The 23899-nt window shown below is 32.2% G+C and overlaps 1 protein-coding gene and 1 pseudogene across 2 annotated transcripts; both read right to left on the bottom strand.

Moving 5' to 3' along the window:
- Window positions 1-3784: 3784 nt before the first annotated feature.
- Window positions 3785-9016, bottom strand: LOC133790299 (protein NRT1/ PTR FAMILY 7.1). Of its 2 annotated transcripts, XM_062227902.1 has the most exons (6): window positions 8906-9016; window positions 7874-8027; window positions 7576-7793; window positions 5549-6129; window positions 4267-4925; window positions 3785-4151 (listed from the first exon to the last, which is right to left on the bottom strand). In XM_062227902.1, exons 1-6 carry the CDS (start codon window positions 8948-8950, stop codon window positions 4099-4101), a joined length of 1710 nt encoding a protein of 569 aa, XP_062083886.1. In that variant the 5' UTR covers window positions 8951-9016; the 3' UTR covers window positions 3785-4098. The 2 variants fall into 2 exon arrangements, with proteins under 2 accessions (XP_062083886.1, XP_062083885.1); XM_062227901.1 differs by having other exon boundaries at window positions 3785-4925.
- A 7630-nt stretch (window positions 9017-16646) lies between these two features.
- The window catches only part of LOC133789610 (uncharacterized), a 31315-nt pseudogene continuing 24062 nt past the window's right edge, over window positions 16647-23899 (bottom strand).

Genomic DNA, 23899 nt, shown 5'->3' with positions numbered 1-23899 from the left:
TTTATGGACTGTCTGACTAGATATGAGTTGTCTGCTAAAGTGATTGTATATTATGCGTATGTTATGTATTGTTTGAGTTTTCTTGCTGGGCTTCGGCTCACGGGTGCTCTGTGTTGCAGGTAAGGGCAAAGAGAAAGTCAACCAACCATGAGTACAGAGAGCGTGGGGGTGGCGCGTACATGTTTGGCCTGCCCCACTGCTTTGGTTGGGAATATTTTTGAGAAATGGCTGTACAAACCCTAGTTTTGATGATTAATTACTTATAAACTTATTTTGAGTTGTAAATATTTTGTAAACTGAGTTATGGGATCCCGAGTATTAAACTCTTGAACTTTTAATGAAATAGGGTACTTTTTAAAGATTACAGCCTAGACTTCTGTTTAATCACACTTTTGTTCTAAAAACCTCGTTTAACGAGTTGATTGCACATTTTCAACTTCACTTAGTAACGGCTCTAAGGTAGTAGGGCGTTACAATATTCATCATATGTGCTAAGTTACGAAACTTTGGGTTTGCAGGAAGATTTGTCTTTTGATGAGCGTCCGGTGAAGATTCTTGATCGGAAGGACAAAGTCCTAATGAATAAGACTATTCCCTTAGTGAAAGTGATATGGAGGAACATTGTTGTTGAGGAAGCAACCTAGGAACTCGAATCAGGTATGCTACAGTAGTATCCGGAATTGTTTCAGTGAAATTTCAAGACAAATTTTTTTTAGGGGGATAATTTGTAATATCCGTTTTCTCGGAAGGACAATTTCGTAATTTTTCCACTGTGTGCATCTTGTCATTTTTTTTTTCTTTTCTTTTGATGGAATATTGGATATGTATGATTTCCAATGACAATAAAATTCATGGTTTCTTATGTTTAAATATCTTGGAAATGATTGTAAAATCTTGGCATGTGCATAATGCCAAGTAAATAAATAATGACTGAGGTTAAAGTTGTTATTTATTTTATGAATATTATTATTATTATGAGTATAATAATAATAATAATAATAATAATAATAATATAGTATGAATTTTTATTTTTATTTTTTATGAGTTATTATAATATTATTTAAATGGATTAAATAATAGTAATTATGAAATGACTAAAATGTCCCTATTTTTAGGATTTGTTGAGGGATATTTTGAGGACATTTTATGATAAACAATATCTCAAATATCTGATTAAAATTAATGATATAATCAGATATTATTTATTTTAATTTTTTAATTTTTTAAAATAAATGAAAAATCCCTAGTTTTTTGGGAATTAGAGGAAGGATCGTTCAAATATCAACCAAGTTATCTTTTACTCGTTTATTCTTGTTATAGCACGATCAAGAGAGTTTCTGAGTGAGAGAAATCGTGGGAAGCAATCATAGAGAGAGAAAGAGTCGTTTCTCTCACAAAACCTAGAGAGAGAAAAGCATAATTTTGGGTTTGGGGAGCTTAGGGAAAATCTGGGTTGTTTTGATCATTTTAGATGCATTATTTATGATCTAAGGAAGGTTTTTGTTGTGATAAAAGGACCTAGAAATCCACCATTTTTCACCATTAAAGTTAAGGTTCTTGGAGGATTTCAGATTTGAGAGTGTTTACATAAATTCTAGGTGCATGGAGGCGTGTGTACAAGCTTAGGGGACTCCAAGGATTAATTTGGACGTAAAGAATCGGAGTTTAAAGGCTTAGAACACAAAGTGCATTTTTTTGCTCCATTTTTGGCGGTACACCGGACTTGGAGAAGAAGACTTCGGAACAAGGGATTACAGACATATTTTTGGGATGGGGTCTATTGTTTTGAAGTTCTGGACACAAGGGGATCATTTTCCAAGCAAGAGAAGGGTTGGAACGCAGCAAAACTCAGCCCTAGAGTCGTCGTCGCCGGAGAAGAAGATAAATCCGGCGATATCTCCAGCGAACCCGATCTGGGCATTTCCAGAGGAGGATCTAGTTTTCAACAAGGACACTCAGCGATGGGTTCGAGGTAGAACAAATGAATATTTTTGCAATTGTGGTAAGAAGAGTGGACATCTGCGCACAGGGTGTATGTTTAAGCATACAACCTTGTTTCTTGGTTTGTATTGATTTACGTTATGTACTGTGGTTGATTATTGTACACACTTAGTATTGTTAGCATGAGAATAGTGCTAGGGTTTTCGCTGCTTGTGTGAGCATAGCACTTGCAGGTACACTAAGAGCTTATCATTGCTGAGTACAACTTGTGGTAAGTGAATGCCCCGTTGGATGCCAAGTGTGAGAATAACACGAGGTATGGCATATTGCATTTCATGTCTGATCAACATGGATGTATGGTTGATTATCGTATGTGAGCATAATGTGCGGTATGAGACTTTGTTTGTTATGTGTGTGAGTATAGCATGCATTGTATCGGTATTATATGAATTGTTATTGCTTAAGGTTTTGATTAAGCTATGTTGTATTATTTGGTTAGGGGGGGTTATGTCCTACATTAATCTTCTTACTGGGCGTTAGCTCACGGGTATTCTGCGTGCAGGTAAAGGCAAAGCAACGCAGTGAGTGAAGCGGGCTCGAGGCGTGGATGTTACATGTTAGCGGAGGGTTCACAACGTTTTAATGTTTTAAAGACTTAATGAACTTTTATCACTTTTGGACTATGTCTTTTTTTTTTATGTTGGATTAAGTTTTAAGACTTGAAAATGTTTTATTTTAAAGAAATAGTGAGATCTCATGCCTTGTTTATTTCAATAAAATAATATTTTAAATGGTTATTTTATTTATTGATTTAAATGGACTTTCATAAGTGACGTCTCAGAAAATCGGGGCGTTAAATTTTTTTTCCTCTAAAAAACCAAAATATAAGGATTTCTAGGCTATATTTCAGTTATAATGAAGGAAATTTGTAAGAAATGATGAAAAAACAAATAAAAAATGGTTTAAAAACCAAACCCTCATCAATCGTACGATCAGAAATGACGTTTTTGGCTTTTGGCTTTTGGGTTTCTGCTTCAGAGAGGGAGATGAGGGAAATGAGGCCAAAGTGAAGGGGAAAATGGTTTTAAAACCCTTTTACTTCAGTTTATATATAAAACCTGAAGTAGAAAGTCACTTTCTACTTTAGTTTTTATATATAAACCGAAGTAAAATGGTCTCAAAATAACTAAGGGCCCTATTTGGTACATGCACTTTTCCATTTCAATTCTTTCATAAAAACCAAAGTGGAAACCCCCCCTTCGATGTACCAACCAATCACGACCATTGTCTTATTGCTCTATTTACTTCGTATTTTATGAAAGCGAAGTAGTAGCCTATTTTTTTTTAAGCGTCATTCCCACAAGCGAAGTAAAAGCTCATTTAGAAGCTTTTACTTTGGTTTTTAATTATTGTTTGTATAAAAAATGAAGTAGAAGCCTATATTTCTAGTAGTGAATATATCTATCGTTCCAATATTAAAATTACAATTGTAAAATCCTTAATCTAGGAAGCTAACACTCCACCTATTAAGTTGCATATTAATTTTGGTTTAAATGTGTTATGAATGGAGATAGAAAACCAAAGCAAGGGGGGCCAAATGTAAAGAAATTCTTTGGATGGGGCCAATATATAAATTTAAAAAAAAATAAGATTGAAATACAAAAGAGTACCTAAAATGTTTTAAAAAATAAAAATTGTGGGGGCAAGGTCACCCTTTGCATACATGTGGCTCCATCCTTCCTTGGTGTTATCGATTTTTATTTATCATGTCATATAATTAGAAAAATAAAAATGTAAGGTTTTTTATTTAAATAATAAAAGTGTAAGTTTGTCCCACATTGACTAAATAACAAATTTTCCTCCCCATTCTTTCCCATATTAATCTTCACATTTTTACATATATTTCATACCCAAATTATATAAATAAAGATTATAATTTGGGCATTTTTTATAGGTAATTATAGGTTATAGAACAAAAACTAAAATAACAAAAAAAAAAAAACCAATCACACCCATTAAAATAACAAAAAAAGAAAAACCAAACCAATCACACCCCAAATATAGGTCATGGTTACTAGTTCATTGTTCTAAATGGATAATATAGAAATATATAAACTAAAATACTCTAGACTCTTTCGAAAACTCGATCACGATCCTCTAATTCTTCAACTTGATCATTAGCATCATCCAAGTTGATACCCTTATACCACCTAGCACAAAACACATATAAGACAAGATCAAGAGCAGTCAAAGTTGCAATCAAGAAGTAAAACCTATCCATGTGACCATCATTCAAGTTATCAGGGATCCAACCATGATTGTCACCTTTAGCAGTGATGTCCATAACCATGTTAACAAGCAAGCTACTAACATAATTCCCAAGAGAGATAGAAGCCATGCAAAGAGAGCTACCAAAGCTCTTAATCCCATCCGGGGCCTGTTCATTAAAGAACTCAAGTTGACCAACATACATGAAAACTTCAGAAGCACCAACCAGAACATACTGTGGGATTTGCCACAATATGCTTCTAGAGCTCTTATCCTCTCCTGGTGTAACATGTCTGAGCCTTTCAATTTCTGTTATGCCTGCCACCAGCATGGCTAACATCCCAATCACTAACCCTATTCCCATTCTTTGAAGGTCTGTTACGCCTTTAGGGTTTCCACTTAGTCTTTCGGCTATGGGGACAAGGACTTGGCGATAGATTCCAGTGCAGATGAGGACACTGCAGATGTCAAAGGCTGACATACTTGCAGCTGGGATGTGAAAGTTTCCAAGTTTTGTGTTCATTACATCACCTTGTTCTACAAAGAGTGAGGCCATTTGTGTGAACACCACTGAGTATAGTATGGTGCAAAGCCATATTGGTAGCATTTTCAGTACACATTTTGCTTCCTCTACTTGTGTCACTGTGCAAATCCTCCATGGATTCTTGGGGCCTCTTATGTCGTCCTCAGTTAAAGTTGCTGCTTTGTCCAAGAACCTGAATTTTTGAAACATAATATATATTATTTGTTATCATTATATATACTAATTAATAAGAAAATAGAGTTGATAATTTCAAACAAAGTTAATCATATTGATATTGTTTACTTGGTTCGAATTTATCTACATGACAATAAAATTTGATACATAATTTAAGTTTAATTTTATTCTATTGGAAATTTATGATCTAAACTAGCATATATTTTTTTTCCACCAACTCACAACATAATTCATGATTAAAAGTGAAGGATTTGTAACTTAAAGAATGTTATTATATCTATATGCCATTACTACAATAAGTCACAAAAGCATATAATTTTGTTATTACGATTAAATATATTTTTATTAATTACAATAAATTTTAGGAACAAAATAGACATTTTTTTAATATATATATATTTTTTAGTGATTTTTTATTACAAAGTAACATTCTCTTGGTACACTAGACACAATAAATAATTATCAAAAGACATTCGTTTTTCAAATCATAACAAAGAAGTAAAATTTAACCACTTATCCTAAATTTTATCAAACAATATATATTTTGTGTTTTGACTAAACAATTATCACAAAACAATACTGATTATATAATGATGATATTATATATATAATTAAACTTACGAAATCTCATTGCTGTGAAAAATCTTTCTACTTCCTTTGATGGCAGATTCATGGCCTTCAATCTCATACAACTCCTCAGCACACACTTTCTTAAGGTTCCACTTCTTCGCGGCCGCAACGAATACCTGAGCGACACGTGGAATAGGGTTTCCACAAGGCTTGATATACACATAACCACTAGAGCCACACAAGTAAGAGGCCAAAGCTATAATAGCCGAGGCCAAGGAGACAGTGAATCCCAAAGTCCATTGACCAATATCTTCATAGTAGACCAAAATGGTGTTTGAGAAAAGAGAGCCAAGATTCAATGAGAAATAGAAGTAGCAAAAGTAAGCAGCTTTGTTGGTCTTTTCTTTTTCTTTCTCTTTGATAGTGTTGTTGTTCTCGCAGTCGAATTGGTCAGCTCCAAAGGTGGCTAGAGTGGGTTGGTGTCCGCCGTATCCCAAGGCCACCAAGTATATGGCGGCGTAGAATATGGCTATGCCGAAAGTGGAGGTGGTTTCGCACTTTGTTTCTCTATCACCACACCCTGCTGGTTTCAGTAAGAATAACCATGAAGATAGTGATAGTAGACCTACTCCCTGCACATTAAAATAGGCTTTTATTAATAAATATTATGAGATATCGCTAACCAATCATAAGAGGACAATAAATGAATATCGAGTATTTTTTTTTTGACAATTCGGAAGGGTAATTCAAACTTGTAATGTCCTCTTTAGGAGAGTTGTAATATTATCAAGCTATGTCTATGACCATGGTTCAACACGATACTAAATTTATAAAAGATAATATTACTTGACAAAAAAATTTATTTTGTAAAAATAATTACATGTGCTAGTTGATTATTTATATAGTGGCATAACAAAATTTTAGTGAGATGCTATATAACTTCTTTTAATTTAGTGCAAGCTTAGGGACTATTTATTAAAAAAAAATTGGAAACTTTTTATGAATAAAAATATTTTTTATAAAAAAATTAGAAATTAAGGGGGTTGAAGCCCCCCTACAGTCACCATGAGGTGGAGCTAGCGATTTGTTTTTTAGTGAAGGCAGAATATATATAAAGTAATTTCTTTAATAAAGATCATATAATAATTATAATAGAAATACTATTGAAAAATAATAGTGTTTGTGAGGGTCAAAATAAAAATACCTATAATTTGATTTACAAATAAATTTTTTCAAGGGTGCCATAGCCCTATATAGTTGTAAATAGCAATAAGTAAAAAAAATATGTCAAAAATGATATTTTTTTTACTAATTTTTTTTGTTGTATATATAGTTTTCCCAACCATATATATACGAAGTGTGTTTATCAAAAATATGTACATATATATATATATATATATCAAACCAAAGCAAGGGGCAAATGTAATGAAAAAATATGGATGGGGGCCAATATATAAATTTAAAAAAAATAAGATTGAAATACAAAATAGTACCTAAAATGTTTTAAAAAAATAAAAATTAAGGGGGGCAAGATCACCCTTTGCATACGAGTGGCTCCGTCCTTGGTGTTATTGATTTTTATTTATCATGTCTGTAAGGTTTTTTATTTAAATAATAAAAGTGTAAGTTTGTCCCACATTGACTAAATAACAAATTTTACTCCCCATTCTTTCCTATATTAATCTTCTACCTTTTTGAATATATTTGATATTGATACCCAAATTATATAAGTATAAATTATAATTTGGTTTTTTTTTTATAGGTTATAGAACACAAACTACTTATATGTGAAATTAAAATAACAAAAAAAACCAATCACACCCCAAATATATAAACTACCTTCCCAAATATATAAACTACCTTAACCAATCACACCCCAAAATATATAAACTAAAATTGAAATAACCATACTTAGACTCTTCCGAAAACCATACTTTTCCCCACCATGTACTTTTGTACACCATAGTGTGTTTGTCAGTATCAAATCAAATATATATTTTATATATTTTTATATGTATATATCAAGAAAACTACCTTAAAGATGTAAAGTGATCATATATATATATATATATATTTACCAGAACAAGGATGAGTTGAAAGATGGCACAAGTGAAGTAGCGGCCCCAGTAAGAATCACTGAGAAAAGCACCAACTAAGGAGCACAGGTAAACAGTGCCAGTCCACTTGCTGACGTTGTTTGCAGCATCGGCCGTCTCTTGCCCAAGAACTCTCGTCAAGAACAGTACCAAGTTCACTCCAACCCCAAAGAAAGCTAATGTTGCTAGCCCCTGATTCACTGCATTATATACATATATATATAGTCAATATTCATTCATGTATATATATAAATATATATAGATATTCTGTGTTACGTACCTAGCAAGAGATATGCATATTTCCACCCTCCTTTATCAATGGCAGCAGTAGTAGCATCAGTAGCAAAGGTTGCCATCGCCTTATTATTACTTTCGTTGCAGTTCTCTTGGAAACTCTCTGATTCATCTCCAAAACTTGCATTATTTCCTTTTTCCTATATATATATATATTGGTTTTTGATAAGATAAGAAAAATAAATAAATTATTATCATAAAAAAGAAATAATAAGAATATAGTCATGGGATGCTAATTAATAATATTAGAATACACTATAAAATCACTAATTGTTATATATGTGATATTTATAAAATCAATAATGTTAGGGGACACACTCGTCTCGCACATTGATGTGATATATATACATATTAAACCACATATAAAAAAAATAAATAGCGAATCCCACTTTAAAAATAACTGAATGGTTTAAAATGTATGCTATATCATTGTGTGTATTTTGAGTGTGCACCTATCATTATTCTTATAAAAAGTGACATTTTAATCTTACAAATGTTAATGAAATTCAATTATGGAAGAGCTATTATTAAGAGACTTATAAAATAGGTTTATCTTTTGTTATTATGCTATTACTATATATAGTTTAGAAAATAAAATGTAGTATATATGTAAATAAATAATTTACTATAGTGGCATAATATAAAATACAAAGTATTAAAGTTGGCCTTGGAAGTTTTTTTTTTTAAATAAAAAAGTTGGCCAAGTGGGGCCAAAGATATAATTGTCCAATGCATGTGTTGCATAGTAATTTTTTCAAAAGAAAAAGAATAATAATGTTACATAGTTAGAATGAAGCAAGAAAAAGAACTATATATCATCTAGTTCTTATATAGTTCCTCAATTCCAATTCCAATTCACTCAAGTACAACCAGAGAAAAAGTGAGAAAATTATTAGTTTTACTATATATGCTCATATATATATAAATATATAAAATTATGACATGTATATACTATTACTAACTATAGCTTTTATGGATACAAAAAGTTCAAATGAATTTGGTCATGATTACTACTAACCTTTTTTATTAGAACAGCCTCATTGACAACATTAAGTGAATCCATAGCTACCGTTGAAGAATTCTTCTGCAATTGTTTTGTTAAATTAATAAAAGTTCATATTCAAAGGCACTAATAGAAAAATAGTTTGCTAATAATAATAAAGAGACTAATAATGAACAATTAACAAAAGTACAATTGTGTTTTGAGATTTTTGATAATAATTAATAATATTATGATCAACATTCTAATAATGACTAAAACAAAACACACGATACAAACAACTATATATATAAAATTAAAAGAAAAACATAGAGAGAAACCTCGAAGGGATTATTAATTAGCTTATATAATAAGAACAATAATAATAATAATAATAAGCTTGGTTGATGAGAAGAATGGAGTGTTATAAGAGGTCCATTATATAGAGAAACAAATAATGGAGTAATAATAATAATAATAATAATAATGAGAGTAATAAGTATAATGGGGGTGGAAGAAAAAAGACTAGTCATTTTCATTACTACTTTATTGATGATCCTCTTATTCAAACAAAAATACATAAAAAAAATAAAATTAAATCAAAAGGAATAGAAGAAATTTGCTTAGAATGAGTTTAAACCACAAACTTGGTCATCAATTCCATGAATGCCATTTTCATTTCCACGTCGAAATGACATACATACATATATGATCTCTATCTATGATTTTGATTTGTAGTGATCGATGTATAGTGATCACGATAGTGATAATCTCTCCTCAATTTCACTTTTGAATAATACGATAATATACAAGATCAACAAATAGAAAAAAGATGATTAGGAAAACTAATTATAATAATTATGTCAAACCTTTTGAATTTGGTGATGGAGAAAGTAACTTGTTTAGGGATGTTGGCGGATTCCGGCGACGGCAAAGAAAGGTGAAATGGTGACCGGAAAATTGTTAGAGTCACCGGAAATGCTATTGTCATTTATGTGTGGACAAGTGTAATTAATCAGTAGCTAATAAGCGAGTTTTTCACACACTAATTAAACCACACCATAATGTGACAGCACGTTAAATAATTCTCTATTAACCCTAAAAAATCTCATTAAGTCATTATTTTTCCCTACAAAATCTCACCTATAGTTAAAAATAACTATGACTTTTTCTTATTCTTTTTATTGGATAAACTTCAATAAATTAAAAATTGATTTAATATATATAATTAATATGTGTATAGAGAATTATTAAACAAAAGATTTCTAGGTAAAATTCAAATGGAATCTTCTATATTATTCAAGAAATTAATAAAAAAACGATAAAGTTATTACAAGGGACTGATAAAATATTATTGAAAAATAATTGGGTTTTTTTGTCCCACATTATTTATAAGAGAATTTTCTCTTTTCACTTAGCCTATATAAAGTAGTTGAGTAGTTTAGAGTTGTAACATATTTGATTCGAGTTTGGATATATTTGATTCGGTGCATATTATTATTAAAGTGTTCCCTCATTTTGTGCTATTTTTTTTTCTCTTGCACTAATTTTCTTCTTCTTTTTCAAAAACTTCATATTTCCGATCACAAAAAGAATGAGTGCAAAATAGTGTGACAACTCATTAAATAATTTATTATTTTTCCCTACAAAATCTCAGTTAAAAATAACTATGACTTTTTCTTATTCTTTTTATTGGACACTCTTCTATACCCTTTGGATTACTACGAAAAATTAAAAATTGATTTAATATATATAATTAATATGTGTACAGAGAATTATTAAACAATTGAATTAAGAACGATTTCTATGTAAAATTCAAATGGAATCTTCTACATTATTCAAGAAATTAATATACAAATAAAAGATAAAAAAAAATGATAAAGTATAATAAAATATTATTAATTAGTTGATATCCCAATTGATTTTGTCCAATTAATTATCCAAACTAATAAGTGCTCAAATACAGTACGTAGTGATGATAAGAGAGAGAGTTAATTTTGATATTTAGTTTTTAATTTTGACAATGTCTTTTTGATAAGAGGAGGTGAAAAGTTGTTTTCAAAAATAGTTATAACCTCCTATAGTTGCTGATGTATTTCTTGTTTTTAAGAAAATGTTTTTTTTTTTTGTTAAAAATGTGCTATTTGTTGTACATATAAATCGTTTACACATTGTTGATCTCTTATACTTTAATTTCGGATAGTTAATTAGTTTTGATAATTAATTAATTAGTGAATTAATTGTGGTTACACAAAGTCATAGTACCAATTAACTAATTCCCTATAGTTTTGTTGGTGTTGGAGCATGTATGAAATAGACATAATTAAACTAAGAACTTTACCAATGTATGCATCAATTTTGTGATTTTATAATTAAATTATCAATTTACTTAAGAAATAAATTATTTTAATAACGGTTGTGAAATGTACATTTTTTTTATAGAAGCTATTTTGTAAAAAAAAAAATATCAATATTTTGAAAGAAAATTCTAGAATAGTAATATGACAAATTCTAAATTAGAAATAGTTATTTTAAAAGAAAATTCTATAATTATTAAATATCTAGTCTTGAATTATATATATATATTTTGAGAAATTATATTATATATTATTATAATAATGATATTTTACAATATTTGAATTTGAATTATATTTATATAATTAATAAATATTTATTTTTAATAAGTTTTAAAAATATATTCTATTAAATATTTAGAATATTCCATTAAAATTAACAAAATAGACTAAAAATTTTCTTAATCTACATTCTTTTTATATAAAAGGGATATATTACGTATAAAAAAACAGATAAACTACAATTCGAAAAAAAAAAATGAATTGTCGGAGAAGTGGCAAACGAATCGTTCCCTTTAGTTAGGTTAGTATGCCCCATGCCCACATTTTGTTTGGATTAAAGCCAAGAAAAAGATAGATATTGATATATATTTATAATATCTTTTTTATTTTAAAAAATATTGTTATTATTATGATTATAATTTTTGGAATAGTGTAACCCACCTACACATCAACTTGGGTCTTTCTATATCACTCGGAAATGGGTTAATGTCACATGAACAACTATTTGCTAGTCCACCCTTTATATTTTGTTATTTAAAATTCATGTTTTGTATATATCACTTTTGATAATATATATCTATATGGTATTCTATGGTAGGGGCTACAAAAGAGATGCTGATACATTTTTTTTGTGTTCCCGTCGAAAATTAGGTTCAAACAATTTGTTTTCCACACGTATAAAAAAAATTAATCACGCGTGTAACAACCTGTTTGAACATTATTTTCGACATTGTAAATTATTTAGAATTTTAGAAAATTCACAAAATGTTTCAAATAACTGAAATAAATACGATCATAAAAAAATCATGCTGAAAAATATTTACAATATGAGAACACAAAAGAAGTGCACCGATATGCCTCTTTTTTAGCCCATACAAAAAAAAATCCTATATCATTAATAATACCATCATCATCCAAAAAATATATCTCTTCTATATAATAAATGTATAGATAACGGAAATTCTTGATTTTAATGGTTTTTTTTATTTTTTTAAAGTTAACTTTAACAGAATATTCTTATATTTAACGGTAGTTTGTAAACACTTAAACTTAAATAAAATAAAATAAAAAATTTTAAATAGGATATTTTGAAGATATTTTATAATAATAATTATTTTAAAATAATAAATAATTAAACAAATTAAAATATGATATTTTTCAGATCTTTTACAATGATAATTGTTTTAAAATAATAAATAATTAAACAAATTAAAATATGATATTTTACAATGATAATTATTTAAAAATAATAAAAATTTTATAACTTAAATAAAATTTAATTAAACTTAAACTCACATATTTGAATAATATCATATTAAACATATAATATAATTTATTGTGAATTAGCAACAAATTGATTTTTAAGAAAAAAAAAAAATTAGTAAGAAACTTAAATTTAAAATATACTAATAATATTTAATATTACAGTAAACATATAATATATAATCTCTTGTTGTCACTTCCAAATTCAAAAATTATAACAAGCATAAACTTAAATAAAAATAAATAAATTATTTAATTAAAATAAGATATTTATTTCAAAATTTAATTGATATTAATATAAATTTAATAAAAATAATTAATAAATTTTATAAATAAAACTAAAAAAAAATGAATATTGCACATTGTTTGTATCTAGTATATATATATATATATATATGAAAACATGTAGTTATTAGTTTTCGTGGTCTTAATTCAAATAATAACAAAATAAAATATATGAAAAAAAAAAAGAAATGCTGAAATGTTGACAGCTAATTTCTACACTAGTTTTGTTTTTCACGAGTCAATCGCCTAATTATTTGATTATATACATAAATATAATAGTTAGTAAGAACTTTTCTTTTTTCGTTTGAAGTATACTAAAAAAAATTCATAATATAGTGAAAGAGTGTACTATGTATATACATAGTTAATATTATAAGAGTTGAGACACATGAATTATAACTAAATATAGAAAGATGTTTGCATATTATTATGAGAAAGAAAGTTGAGTTTATGTATTATTTTATGGCTTTTTTTTTGTGGGACATAAAAAGCTCTCTTAATTAATATATAACTTTAAGCACGCCTACAATACTATATAATTATAATTATATAATAGATATAAAGAAGAAGAAAACGATGGTGACCACATGAATCTACATGATATTGATGAAGAACAAAATATAAAAGAAAGGTTTATATTTTTTTGAACTTTGAGTTTTGTTCTATTATCTGTTTAGATTATGTGTTTTGATAAATTACTTTTTGGACTCTATGTTTTGTAAAATAGAACCCTAAACTCAATTTTGATGAAGAAAAAATTTGAATATATTTTAATCATAATGATTTTATTTTTGTTCTAAATTGTTAGTTTGATAAATTATTTGTAATTTTAGTTGAGAAATCATTGACCAAAATTGGGTTTAGGTTCTATTTTAATTATTTTACAAAACATAGGGTCCAAAAAGTAATTTTTCAAAACACACAGTCCAAACAGGTAATGAGACAAAATACAAGATCAAAAAAAATATAAGCCCATAAAAGAATTGAAAGACACTTGGACCATGGTGAGTGAGTGGTACTACTACTTATAAATTACAAAATTTTCTATTTTACCTAATTAGTTTAATTACCACCAATTGGGCGGTGTGGTGATAATGATGCATTTTCTAGACATATACTCTCTGTTGGTTTAGAGGGTTCGAATCTCACCAAACCCCTACATGAAGGTGGGATCATGCTCTAGCTCCAACATTTGTCGTGGAATGTTCGAGCTAGCCTTGACGGTTCATCTCTTGTGTGGATAGGAACAGATGATCCAACATCAAGGGGATCCAACTCAGACCTTTATAGCTAATTGGTAGTACTCAGGACTGCCTAAAACCCAACATGAAGGTGTTAGGTTGATTTTAGGTTAGTTTTAGAGAGTAATTTAAGATGTCGTTCGAGTATTTTCACTGTAGTTTGTGTAGATTTACCCTTGTTTTTTTTTTATATTTCAAGTTTTAATAATCAAGTATATAATATGGAGTGAAATGAGAAGAAACATGTTAAATACGATGGATTTAACAATGTCGAGTGTGGAGTTTCAAGAAATAATGAATGAAAATTACTAAGTTGAAGATGTCCAACACGTATCGTTTATGCTCGAGAAGATAGAATTATATGCTCTAGCTCCATCATTTGTTGTGGGGGATCCAACTCAAGCCTCTATAGCTAATTGATAGTATACTTGGGACTATCTAAAAGGCCAAAAAAGTATGGAGAGTGATTTTTTTTCAATGAAAAAAAAATCATAATTAATTTAATTTACATATGTGGTAGCCAGCTATATAAATATATATACACACACAGTGCCCAAACCTAACTAGGCAACAATACATAGATGTTGGTAATTGGTATATATAATATGGTAGGTCCAAAATGTTACAATTTGGAGTCTCTCTTCCATATATCACAAACAATATAAATCAAAATGAATATGGATGGTTCTCATCAAATTAATATATATCATCATCATTATATATATATATATATTTATATGTAGGGAACGACTACAACGCATATCTTTTTTTGTAATACCGATACATCTTTTTTCTATTTCGGCACCTGGATAGATATAATCTAAAAAATTTCTATATGACGGTGTATATTGTAGGTATTTAGAATATCCTGCAAATTTTCAAAAAATTCTGAATAATTTACGAAATTGAAAACAGAGTTCAAACTGTCAAATTTTACATGCTTACACAAAAAAATAGGCACGCGTGCAATAGACAGTTTATACCCTGTTTCGATACAGAATTTCTTGAAAATTTGTATGATGTTCTAGATAGCTATAATGTATACCATCATATAAAAAAATTTGAGATTATAACTATTTAAGTGCTGAAATAGAAAAAAAATATACTGGTGTTACAAAAAAATAAGATACATTGTACTCGCTCCATATATATATATTAGCTTTCAATTTTCCCTATTTTTGTTTCGGGTGAAAATACTAAAAGAAGCCCATAAAAAGTTTGTAAAGGAATTACAAGTAGTCTTTAGTTAGTGATGAAATAAAAGAGAGAGTCAAATGTTTTAGTGGGAGACAGCTTATCTTATACTATACACCTAAAAAAAAAATTAAACCCCTTGAATAAGACATTTCCAATGTTTGATTTGATAAGTCATTAAAGCTTAGTGCTATATGGACCTGTCCTTATTACAATTTTTTCCTTTGTTCCTTTCCAATTTGGACTGAAAATGCATACTAGTTATTATGAAATTATGCTCTTTTCAAACATATCCTAACCTATTAATATCACCCACATTTTGCATGTTTTTTCACATGATTTCAAACTACAGTTTTGTATATATATATATATATAATAATTCTTGGGCTTCTTTTTAAACTTTACCGGTAGGACTCTCAGTGTTTTTCGACCCGTGAATAGTTTTTTGCGCAATTTTTTTTGTGACCGTGTATATTGTAGCTATTTAGAGTATCCTGTAAATTTTCAGAAAATTCCAAATAATTTACAGTATCGAAAACTAGATTCAAACATTTTGTTTTTCACACACATAAAAAAATTAGTCACGTGTGTAACATGTTTGAACTTAGTTTTCGGTACTGTAAATTATTCGAAATTTTTTGAAAATTTGCAGAATGCTCCAAATAATTATAATATACACGGTCATAAAAAAAAATCGCACCGAAAACTGTTCACAAATCAAGAACACTAAAAATCTCACTGATAAAGCTTAAAGTGAAGACCCTTCAAAAAAAAATTCTCATATATATATAAATACTATATATATTTATGGAATATGATATCATACTCCCACAACTTATATATTAATGGTGGACACATGTCATGATTTACTATACATGCATGTTGTGAACAAAAGTGTACTAAATATAAATTGGTGAAAGTAGTTTTTTATAAATATAATTTTAATTTGCAAAATACTTTTTATATATAATTTTTTGCAAAGTAATTTTCTATATCTTTAATCTCAATTGGAGATATTACAACACTGACTTTATATCATGTTTATGGGTGACATAATAACCATTTTATGTCATTGCATACATCGAGTGTCATAAAAACTTTTTTTTGTAGTAGTGCGAGTGATTCAACAAATTATCGAGTGTATCGAGGAAATTATTTTGCAAAACATTATTAAAGAATATTATTTTACAAAAATAATATTAAAAAAAAAATCTATTTTGCCAAACAATATAATACTACATCCTAGATAATTAAGTAGCTCAAAGGTACTATAATCTTTTCAATATTGGCAGGCATTGTATAGTTGCCAATTCAGAGAATAGTACATTGCAATAATTTAAATCAAAAGGAAAAAAAAAATCTAATGCTGAAAAAGAAAAATTACAATCTAATCAAGATTGAAAAAACTTGGTGCATAATTGGTATATATATATATATATATTTATATAAGACCAATTATCAAGTAAAGCCTCCACAAGTTACAACCTGACAATTTTTATCATCACTTAATGTCTACACCAAATAACCTAAACTTTTTCCCCTCCACACTACTAGATGCTTCTGCTTCTTTGTATTTGAACTCATGATGAGTAGTAGTAATGGCTATGGGTTCATGATCAAATTTATCCTCAGGATGATGGTGATGATCCAAGTCCAAGTCCAAGTCCAAATCCAAATCCAAATCAACCTTCATCAGTTCAATATTACTATTAGTACTATTATTCAAACACCTTTGGCTTTCAATAACCCCATTATGAGTAACATCAATTAAGCAAAAAATTTGGCCATTTTCATCCCTTATTCCATGAACATTGCACTTATGACATGTATAAAAAGTTATAACATCATTGGCCTTCAAATTATTTTCCTTTACAAAACGATTCCAACCCCTTGTGAAGACGAAACTTTGGCTACTCCTCCAATAGCAATACCTAAATCTCCAAGACCTCATTAGCTTGTCATAGAAAACTAGCTCAATATCTTCAACCCCACTTTCGGTAGTAGTCTCCACAATATTGCTATTATTTGTGGTATTGTTGCAACTATTGTTGCTATTGTTGGCAATATTCGAATTAGGGTTGTTGTTTGTGTTATTATTGTTATCTAATTCACTAATGTAAGGAAAATACTTCACAGCATATTTTTTAGGGATGACAAGTCTATTGAGCTTACCAACATCGCTTGGTGTCAACTCCTTTTGAAAGAGTTGTCTACACAAAAATTGTGCATCTCCGTGAACCCTAATTTGTTGGTTGAAATGATGATGATGAGGATGGAGATGATGATCGTGATCTTGATGATGACGAGTAGTACTTACACTATTAATCTCCACAACTTCCTTTTTTCGAGATTGGTTTCTTAAAAACTCTTCGAATTTTGATTGATAAGAACCATCTTTGATCATGTTGAGAACTGCTTCCATAGTGTAATGGCTTTGGAAATCAGGCTCATGGAGAGTGAGATTTGTCCATGGAAAATTTCTATGTGTGTCCCCATTTCGGAGTCTGATGGCAGCGCTGTCGTACGCCATGGCGGCCGCCTTCTCTGACTTGAACGTTCCAAGCCAAATTCTTTGGTGGTTGGCGTAGATTTGCGCACCCCAATGGCCATTTTGCTGTGGCACAACACCTTTGAATTTCGCCGAGGGTGAGCCAATATTCATAATATTATTGTTATTATCACTAATGTCACAAATATTAGCCGTTTGATCAACATAATCATGGTGATTATGATGATGATTTTGATGATGATCGTGCCTTGCTCTCTTAAAGTAGTTATTCCTTTGTACATTTTGATGAGCGGCATAATTGGTGTTGTTTGAGCCTGAAGTTTCAACTGTGGTGGCGGCTAGGGTATTAGAACCACCAATAATAATATTGGTTTTGGCACTTGAAATCATGCTAGACGAATCATCTTGATCCATTTTTTTTTTATGAAGAAAATTCTAAAAAAAAAATGAATGAGATGAGATGAGAGGAAGAAAGATATAAATTCAAGATCATATCATGTAATAGATAGCATGAGACAGATATACTTAATTTTGGGAGAGATTAAAGGAATGATATCTGGCTATTATAAAAATCAAACATTTTTATAAATGATTTGTGTTGCATGAAGATTATTGAAGCTAATTTTCTGCATTTGAAGGGCTCAAATTTGATTAACTTAAACAAATTTAGTTTAGGTAACGTAGTAAATCCAAAACAAATTTCAATATTAAATAAATAAAAAAACAAGAGAAATACATGTATAATAAATAGTCTCTCTCTATAGTGAGTAGTGAAAAACAATAAAAGTTAGAACAAACTTTCAGTGCCTTTACTTATTTTAGACAAATGTTATCTCCTTACAAAACTAATTAACCCATTTTGTTTTATCATTTTATATATATATATATAACACCCTAATGTTGGATAAAATTTACTTAGGTGGGTGTGCAACTGATCATAATTATATTTTGATAAATAAAAATAATAAATTAAGATCCATGCACTATAGTAGTTGAATCCAAATATTATACAACAAAAAATATCCTATTTTTAGTTAAGGAAACCCCTTTCGTTTTTACCCATTATTTTAGATTTTGACCTTAATATCTAATATTTCATTAACATACCTATTATACCCCTCTCATTTCACCATCTTGAAACACACACACTCAGCCTTTTTTCTCTCCTCAAAGCACTCCTTAGATCCGGCGACTATGGCAACTCCGACTATCTCCATCTTCGCCACCATCAGCTGCACTCACGACACAGTTACCCAAACTCAATCCATAGCCCTAACTAGCATCTTCTTCCCCCACGATACAGTGAAGCTCACGCCATTTTGCACCAACTCCATACCATTTTGAACCACAGAAAGCTTATCTTGTAGTCAGGTATGTAAAAGAGTTTTGAATAATGTATTTACAGTCCATTTGCTTGATTGATGAAATTCCTCAAGTAAACATCATGTGTTTGATGATAAATTTTCCTTGTTCTCTAGTGTTTTCATTGCTTGTTTTGTATCATTTTTTGTTCTTGTTATATTAGGAGTGTTGTTTAGGATGTTTGTGTTGCTTAAGATTTTATCATACAAATAATAGAGACAAAAGCGCAGCTGAGCAAACGCCAGAGCTTCAATTTCAGTCATTGTCTATGATAGTGTCTCTCGAAGCTAGTTGCACTATTCCAAATCTAAGTCTTAAAAATTAAGGACTCCAAATCTAGTCGAAGCTGCTGGTTCAGGTCACTCATTTCTCTCATCAATACCCTTTTTGTCTTTTCATACCTAACATATTATATATAACAGCCATAAACACACCTAGCTAATACCATCAATACTTTCGACTAAGTTAAAGCATTTGATTCTGTTCTGTCTAATTAAATTGTCTGTGTCTTGTTCTATCTGATAAACTGTATATAGCGGTTTGTATATATATATATATTTTCCAAGATATACATGGATAGATATGGGTGTTAGTGTATATGGGTAGAGGTTGGTTCTCATTAGAAGAACAAAAATCAAAACATGTAGCCTAAAATTAGTTTGGAGATCCAGATTCTCATTAGAAGAACGTTAGCACAAAGCAGGACCACAAATCTTATATAACTTAAAACACACAAAATTAAACCTGTAAGCACCCCCAAAATTACCTAAATTCATAACCCACCTATCATAAATTTCATCAAAAACAGATACTTCATCATGGATTGCAAGTCCAAAACTTGTAAAAAATCTGGTCATTGGATTCTTTAATATGGAAATCTAACTATGGGCCACTCAAAAGACTGAAATTGGTTGATTTATACCAAAAACTGAACCAAAAGGAAACAAAAATTCAATACCTCTTTGTAAATGTCGTACCTCGTCCACCGCTTCTGCAGCTCCGGCGGCTTCTCGAACAGCTCCCGAACCCCCGGTAACTTCTTTGCCGCGCCAAAATACCGGTAGCCAGGACCATGGCCGCTAGGGTTTGGAACGTCCACAATATTGCCGTCTATAGGTCAGTCATCTTGGCGGAGTGCTTAGCGTAATTGGGGCCACCGAGCTCCACGATACGGCGCTCCCAGTGGGACTTCTCCCGTATAAGCTTGTTAATCTCGTCATTGAGGTCCTGGATGCGATGCGATGCTCGCCGAGGCCCTCGTTCTGAATCTCAGCAACCTTGCGACCGATCTCGCGCATCATCTGCTGGCGCCACTTGTCGGCCTCGGCTAAGTCTCGGCTTTCTGAAGCCAAGAACGGACAACGCTCCTTCGACTTCTTCTTCTTCTTCTTCTCCTAAGCTTTCAAGGTGATGAAATGATTAAGCATAGACTGAGACTGAGCCTTCTCTGTGTGAAACAGAGAGGAAGAACAAGAGGGAAATGAAATTTTTTTGGTTTCGCGGGAAAAAAATTAATTTTTATAAATATGTATATATATATTTGCATAATTTAATATTTTAAAAATTATTATATTCATTAATTTTTTTCAATTAATAAAACAACTATTTTTTAACTCATACAAATTTTATAAATATGCTAAAAAATAATATAATTAATTTTGTAAATATGTTAAAGAATAATAAATTTAAATTTTGATATAAAAATTATTATAAATACAAAAAATATCTAGTTTTTAAAGGTTTTAATTGTTGATGCGGTTCTTCACCAACAGGTAATTAAGAGAAGAAGAGAAATGTATTAGTGCTGAATATAGAACCGTCGCAGATGTAAAATCTTAGAGAATGAACAAGGTGACTCAATGCACGTTTTTAAGTGGTTCAAAAGTTAAAATCCTTCTACTCCACTAGTCAATATTATTGATATATTCTGGGTATCTGGTTACAAAGCATATATCTATTCAGAGACTATTTTTCCCAACCCCTATCAACTCCCAGCTTCTCCATATTTATAGGAGAAGGCACCTGGAAGTTGGTAAGGAGGTCATCCAGTGACCTTATTATTTGTCATATCAACTCTGTGACATTCATGATTAATTCATAAACCTGACACATAAGTATGGTCAAATCGATAGGTAAGAAGATAATGGGCCGCACGGCCCAACCCAGCCGTGGGTTTCAGAACATGCACGTTCCTGCTGCGTGTCCGAGAAGTCAAGGAGATATCGGACACGTGATGTCAGATATATGCACGTTTATCTTGCGTGTGTTGACTTTACAGAGGGTCAGAACTCCGTATATAGCTCGTACCACGAGCTGCTCCCCTAACCCGACCTTCGGCCTTCAGGTTCTTTCCCCCATTCCTGGGCAACCTTGGCGTGTCCTTAGGGATTGCTCGAGCTAAGAAGGTACGACCTCGAAGTGGGAGCTCCGGTCTTGGGGATGTTCATGGACTAATTGTAATTAGTCAGTAACTCGGCCTGCTAATCAGGCCGTGGAAAAATCAGAGCGTACATCTGCCCCCCAAGCTCTTGCTCGTGGTACATGACGTCGTATATAAGACCACAGTAGGGGCTTTTAGACTTCCCCATAGACTCCTCGCATTCCACTCCTTACGCAGGCGTCTGATACGTGGAACGTCGTGGGTGGTGACGGTACGTCTTACGAGAACCGCATTTAATGGCCTAGCCCATGCCCAGCCGTCGTTTCGTATTTCGAGTGGAAGGCCTCGGATCCCTCACCAGGGTCATCCAAGAGCCTTCTACACGTGATCCTTCACGTATATAAAAAGGGGGTGGCCACCCTACGCACGGGCCATCCTTTCATTCGAAATTTTCCCAATCTCCTTTCTTCTTCCCTCTCCATATTTCAGAAGAACGAAACCCTCAACACTGTTGCTGCCATTTTCATCGCTCACGAAGCTGAGGCGCACGGATTTCTCCGAAGCTTTGGAAGCTACTACACCGACGAAGCTCCTACCAACGCAACGCCCTCGTCTACCTCCCAGCCATACATTGTAAGTTTTCTGACCCTGTTCACTTTGAAAGCATGCTACTGTAGCTTTAGGTAAAAAATTTCACTGTAGCCGCATGCAAGGGTTTTCTGGGTTGTGTGAATATGGGGGGTGACAGCCCATTTTAGGTTAGGGTACATTTGTTGTGGGAAATCGCTTTAGAGTATGGGTTTCAGGATGCTTTTTCTGGAAAAATTTCTGGGTAGGAGTTTTGAGAATTTTTGGATGCAAAACCAGGTAGCTTAGGGAACACGCCTTTAAGCGGTTTTGTAATTTTCCGCCTGTTGAAACTTTCCCCCCCAAGGAAAATTCTATTCTGAACCCCCTGACACGCAAATTCCGAGTAATCTGGGATCTGTTGGGAGTATACGCGCGTGTTCACTGAACCGCGTGGTTCCACTCTCCACGGGCTGGGCTTACCTCAGCTCGTGCAAATAATAATTGCTTCTTTCTCCTGCTTGGGTCGCCTTTTCTAAAGTGTTTTCTTTTGTTCACTAGGCGACCAGATGGCTCCGAAAAAGAACCTTCCCCAGAAGAACGTTGGAAGCTCGGCCTCCCGGCAGGAAAAGGGAAAGGCGGTGATGCCCAGCTCCCCGATCCCCCGTTTCGGCCCGGCCGTGGAAAAGGAGGTCGAGGTGGCCCCCGACGCATTCTTTGAGGCGAAGAGAATTGTCTCAAAGATAACCGACCAGACGAAGATCAACAAACTCTTCCTCAGTCACAACATTCCACTGGGGAAAGCCTCCGTTATTGCCCGACCTGCCTCGGATGGCGAGAGGAGCTGCACGCCGCTCGATGAGTCGTTCGCGGCCTGGAGTGGTGAACACTTCAAGGCAGGGGCCTTCCTTCCCCTGGATCAGTACTTCGCTGATTTTCTGAACTACGTGGGGTTGGCCCCTTTTCAGCTCCCCCCCAACTCCTACCGTCTGCTGGCAGGGTTGAGGTATTTATTCAAGAAGCAGGAGTGGGAGGTCCCTACCCCTGCTGATATTTTATATTTCTTTTGCCTCAAAGCCAGCCCGGATCAACGGGGGCGAGGTGACGGGTTTTACTATTTAACCCGTTTTCCCAATACGGCGGCAGTCATCGAGCTGCCCAGCCACCCAAATGACTTAAAGGACCAGTTCTTCATGTCAACTGGGTTCCGGAACTGCGATTACCACTACTTCAATCGTCCTCGTAAGTATCCTCCGATCTTAGCTTGCCTTTTGAGTGTTATTTTATCTTAGCTTCTCCCGGATTCCACTCTGATTCCAGCCAATCTTGCAGCCATCTACGCTAGGATTGAAAAGTCTGTGACCCTCGGGGGCCAATATGAAACACTGGCGGGCTTGCCCCCCAGTGAGAAGGACTATCGCGTGCTCGTGACGGACGAGACGATGGTGTTCTGCAAACTGATTTTCCCAAATCAGACCCTGAATCTGAAGAGGCCCCGGGGGCCGCCCCCAGCCCGTGACAACAGACCTATCATCGTGGAGGAGGTCGCAGTAGAGGAAGACGAGGAGGACGAGGCGGCCGAAGTTCCGCTCGTGAGGAATAGGAAGAGGGCCTTGGAGGAGAGGATCCAATCCGGGGCAGCCGCGGGTCCTTCCG

The sequence above is a fragment of the Humulus lupulus genome, chromosome 7, assembly GCF_963169125.1.
Source record: "Humulus lupulus chromosome 7, drHumLupu1.1, whole genome shotgun sequence".
Taxonomy (NCBI): domain Eukaryota; kingdom Viridiplantae; phylum Streptophyta; class Magnoliopsida; order Rosales; family Cannabaceae; genus Humulus; species Humulus lupulus.
This window is presented reverse-complemented; position numbering and strand designations above follow the sequence as displayed.

Excerpts from the sequence above, each read along its gene's own strand:
- LOC133790299 (XM_062227901.1), bottom strand. The coding sequence starts at position 8,950 with ATGGATTCACTTAATGTTGTCAATGAGGCTGTTCTAATAAAAAAG. Across the intron at positions 8,028-8,905 it reads AGGCTGTTCTAATAAAAAAG|GAAAAAGGAAATAATGCAAG; the intron begins GTTAGTAGTAAT and ends ATATATATATAG. Across the intron at positions 4,926-5,548 it reads TTTCACAGCAATGAGATTTC|GTTCTTGGACAAAGCAGCAA; the intron begins GTAAGTTTAATT and ends TCAAAAATTCAG.